Source organism: Temnothorax longispinosus, chromosome 8, assembly GCF_030848805.1.
Source record: "Temnothorax longispinosus isolate EJ_2023e chromosome 8, Tlon_JGU_v1, whole genome shotgun sequence".
In the NCBI taxonomy this organism is placed as follows: domain Eukaryota; kingdom Metazoa; phylum Arthropoda; class Insecta; order Hymenoptera; family Formicidae; genus Temnothorax; species Temnothorax longispinosus.
In genome coordinates this window covers 20,196,104-20,200,478 of record NC_092365.1, presented here as the reverse complement: position 1 = coordinate 20,200,478, position 4,375 = coordinate 20,196,104, and the positions used below count along the sequence as shown (strand labels likewise).

The 4,375-nt window shown below is 40.6% G+C and overlaps 1 protein-coding gene across 1 annotated transcript; it reads left to right on the top strand.

Annotated features, from left to right (window-relative positions):
- Positions 1–1,056: 1,056 nt before the first annotated feature.
- Positions 1,057–3,844, top strand: LOC139818030 (uncharacterized). The gene is made up of 3 exons (XM_071786426.1): positions 1,057–1,842; positions 2,881–3,132; positions 3,350–3,844. The coding sequence occupies exons 1-3, from the start codon at positions 1,477–1,479 to the stop codon at positions 3,776–3,778; spliced, it is 1,047 nt and encodes a 348-aa protein (XP_071642527.1). The 5' UTR covers positions 1,057–1,476; the 3' UTR covers positions 3,779–3,844.
- Positions 3,845–4,375: the final 531 nt, after the last annotated feature.

The window sequence follows — 4,375 nt, the reverse complement described above, 5'->3', positions numbered from 1 at the left end:
CCTCCGTGTTCCGCAGTTGAAAACTCATCCGATTCCCATTGGCAAAATTTGACTTTCGACTTTCGTGCTTCACGGCCTTCGGGATTATTGATAGAATCAACCATCGGGGACGGCGCCAAAAATCCATTTTGCATTCGGCAATCATACGTTTCGAAACGTCCCGGGCGCGCAGGTGCAGCCCGTGAAATTTGCCGGAACTTTCTCAGAAACGGAACCGTCCTAAAGTATCTGGACGACAATACCGTCGTCATCTTCCGCCCCAATGGCGTCATCGTGACGTGCATGAACTTCGACAAGCCGCAATCGCACGATGAATCCATCCGCGAGACGGCCCCAAAAAGTATATAACGGTGAACGCGGGTCAACTGCGGAGTGAACCAGAATTTTTCAGTAAAATTGAGGATTCTTCTGCAGAATTTAGGATCGAAAAGGGCAACTCGAGGCAATCGGTCGTAGCCGAGCGTAGCGGTAAAATCATAGATTCCACGGAGACGCGTTCCAACGGATCGATCGTCGACGTACAACCGTCGAAACAGCGTGTACCGCTAGCGAGGGAACTCGTGACTGTTAAGTCTTGTTTCAATTGGGACACGAAAACAACTTGAATGACTAATTGATAATTGAATTTTGAAGAAAGATTTAATTTTATCGTACAGCTGCATTGTCTTTCTCCAAAACACTGGTTTTTTTTATCGCTAGTTTAATCACTAGGGATTAAATAAAGTGGGTGATAATAAAACGGTGTAAATTTGGAGAAAGACAGTGCAGTTGTACGATAAAATCTTTCTTCAAAATTTAATTATCAAATCATTCAAGTGATTAAAGTGGGTAATAAAAAATTAATTTCTGCAGTGTTAAACTGTATTTTAAAAACAAAAATTTAAAATATTCTTTTAGAGAAAAATTAATTCGTATATAATCGTTGTAAAGAATGTATTGAGATAAAAACAGATTATAATTGAAACATAAAAATATTTTATTACCTTTTTCTATCTCTTCTTTTATATGGCCTTAAGCCAGAAACTTTTGAAAAATTTGCTATATAAATCGAGATGGAATTATATGAAGCTTGCTGCGAGAAACAATAGTGTATGTCATTTCTAAACGCTTTTGTCTTAGACGAGCAACGAGCACGATTCATTGATAACAGGAGCGTTCGCCGCGGGTGAAGTGTTACGATACTCGGTGGTGAATTACGACGGTCGATGCTACGAGGTGCTGAACGATCTGGTCGTAAGTGAACACGATCGATTGCTCGTTAGGACAACGTCGGATTACGAGGTCAACGAGGTATTCACACGTCGTGCCGATGGTACTGATACGTTACTTCGTTCAAATGGAGAATTGGTCGTTACCTTTCCCGGTATACTATACGTTTAACGTGCTAAGAAATATATTTGGTATGCTTTACCGTCAAACTCCGTTTTTGCCGTCGATATTTCCCCTTCAGATAGCACGCGCATCATTACCGGTTATATGATAGAGGAACAACCGGTAATTTGCGAATGGACGGAAAACGAATTGCGGCGATATTTTGGAGTCACGGAAACGAAAGAGTATGGTGATCGAGCTACCTCCGCAATATCCTCCGACAGTGAGTTCTCGCGCGTAGATTCCGCGCCGTACGTCGTCGGACGCCGAGAGATACCGAGGGGACTATCGATCGCGGACGGTTTTGTCTCGATCTTGTTGACTTTCCGCACGGAGCACAAAGACCACGCTACTGTGTCCTACGATCAGTCAGCAGTTAGCTGTACTTTATCGATGCCCGGCAATTTCCGCGTCAGCATATCGAGAAGAGGTCATTACGAAGTTTCAATAGGGGACGAAGTTAATCTGAAGGTAATCAAAGTCGCGCGTACCGGTACGCGTACTTGACGTAACGTAAACGTAGTATATCGATACGCAACACTGAAGTCTTTGTATATGCTACTGTCGTCAGATGTAAACTTGTACGTTACAAACTTGCAGTTCTCTCGCTATATTCTCCTTACAAGTGTTTCAACATTAATAATCACCTTTGTTTAAAAAAATCTCACGACGTCGTTAGATTTCCGACGACGACGTGATATTTTGGAAGACATGCGCTACTTGCGGCGGAAGCACGACGTCGACTTATAAGTTTCGGGAATCCTCCGAAGTCGGTTTACGAACGATCCTCACGACTGACGATATTCTTGGGAATGTGCTTGAGGTTAAAAGTGACGGTACCACGCGTTATTATCGAGGCGACGATCGCCGATATGTGCGAAGGGGACGCGAGTGCAACGACGACATTCTCGATCGCGGCGAAGAAAGAAGAAGCAACGATGAAGAAGACGCCAGCTCAGGGGCAAGGATCCATTGCAAACACGAACGATATTGCGAAACGCTCAAGTTTCCTGCAAGAAGTCAATACAGAATTTTCGCGATGAATCGCGATCTGACAGCTTGTGAGTACCTTCATCGATCGGTTAGACGCGAGCAAGAGGTGGCGGCGGCCGTCTTTGGCGACGAGATGAGTATGATCCAATATCCAATTTCACGTCGACCGGAACTTCATCGCTTGATTACATTTGTGCCTGTGAAACCGGAATTGGGATCAAAGGAAATATTCTGTCAATACCGGGTTAGATAATGCTAACATTACGTATTCTTTCATAATTATTAATAAATTATTATTGCATCAGTTGGATTTCTTGCAACTATTCGATGCAATTTTATATATAAAAAAATAGTAATATAAGAACAATTACATTATACACATATATATAATATTAACGTTTATTAGAATATTCCTGATTTTTTCGTGATAAGTCGTAAAAGTGACTTCAATAATATTAAAATCGACTTCGAGATAATAAGAGCTGGTAAATATCTTAACAACAAAACCGTGCGCAGGCTACGTCTGACAAACGGACGGATTACGATAGAATTGAATTACCGCGAAGCACTTATTCGTTTCCGTACAACTGGCTGTTCCCCTTTGGCAAAAAAGTAGTTTCTGAAAGAACTCGGAACGAAGTTTTAGCAAAGCGAAATGAGCAGTCGCTGCCCAAGTTATTGCGAGTGCGCGTTTTCTTCGGCATTAAAGGAGCAGACAGAAGCGTCCTGATCGATATGCAGAGAGCTATGGGACGCTATTGGATGTCCGTAAGTAAAGAAATTTAATAACGCGAGTTCGTTAAAGCTGTGTGCTCTCTCACGTATGTTTATGTTATAATAAATATAAAAAAAAAGTTTAGAGTTTAAACAAATTCTACTTCTTTCGCAACTCTCCGACAATTGATCTTTGTCCGATGAGGATATTACGCAAGATTACTCGTTTCCTCCGATTACATTTCTCCCCTGGACTTTTCCTTCCACCCAGGTGTTACATGATAGTGACAAATGTCGGCTATTTTACGCGACTGGGAGCAGTCGACCCTGCGAAGTTGAAAATGATTACAGGAGTTCGGAGGACGGCCTACGAGAACTCGCTGTAGGCGTTAAGGGAAGCATCGACGTCGAGACGTACGTCAGAAGCCTTCGTGGTAAGCTCATTAAAGTGAGCACGAAAGCTCCTCGGCAGTCGAGCCGTCTTGCGGAGTTACTTCGACAAAGAAGCTCGATGAAGGAGGAATATGAGTGGTATAAACAGTGCATGAGCAAGCGAATTATTGTACCGTACTTCGGAAATATTGCTGACTCGTGTTATTTCTTAATGAAAAACCGTACCGACGGGGCGGTATCGGGGAAAAGTCACCCGCGTGTTGTCGCGAAAGAAGAACTTATCGATACAAATAAAGAAAGTTGTTGAAATGTAATACGGAATAAAGTTTCTTTTTAATTAGATTTAACTGTTTGTGTTTGCAAAAATATTTCCTTCCTTGATGTAATGAATGTTTTACTGTAATTTGTAAAATTAAATTTGTCTTGCTAGTTTTACTAATAATTAGTTTAATAACTAGTTTTAATAACATTACTAATAACAGTCCCATATAACGTGACGTATCACGTTTATCATAATGAATTTTCTAAGTATTTTTCTTACATTTTTTACTTTGTACTTTTCGATTTTTTTACGCTGAAAAAACACGCTATGCGCTTGTTATGTTTTACGATCTTGCGATGATTTCTCAGTGCGAACTTTGCTTATATTGCCTAAATCTTTTATGTTACACTGAAGATAAAAAGTCTGATAACAAACTTGAGACGTTTGCAATATAATTTTTTAATATAACACTTCGACACACGAACACTTTGTTGCGGCTCTGAGTCTCTTATCTATTCAGTTAAATCGTCTGAGCTTTTTAGTACTCTTACAGTAATTCGTATTTATTTTTTGTTATAGATTTTTGTTTGTTGATAAAATAACACGCAAAAATTCTTTCTTACCCTTTTTCTCTTTAAATGC

What these genes read in the sequence shown, in the direction of transcription:
- LOC139818030 (XM_071786426.1), top strand. Translation starts at nt 1,477, where the DNA reads ATGATAGAGGAACAACCGGTAATTTGCGAATGGACGGAAAACGAATTG. An exon ending in GGGACGAAGTTAATCTGAAG is followed by an intron (nt 1,843 to 2,880) that starts GTAATCAAAGTC and finishes AACCGTGCGCAG; the next exon opens with GCTACGTCTGACAAACGGAC. An exon ending in TGGGACGCTATTGGATGTCC is followed by an intron (nt 3,133 to 3,349) that starts GTAAGTAAAGAA and finishes CCTTCCACCCAG; the next exon opens with GTGTTACATGATAGTGACAA.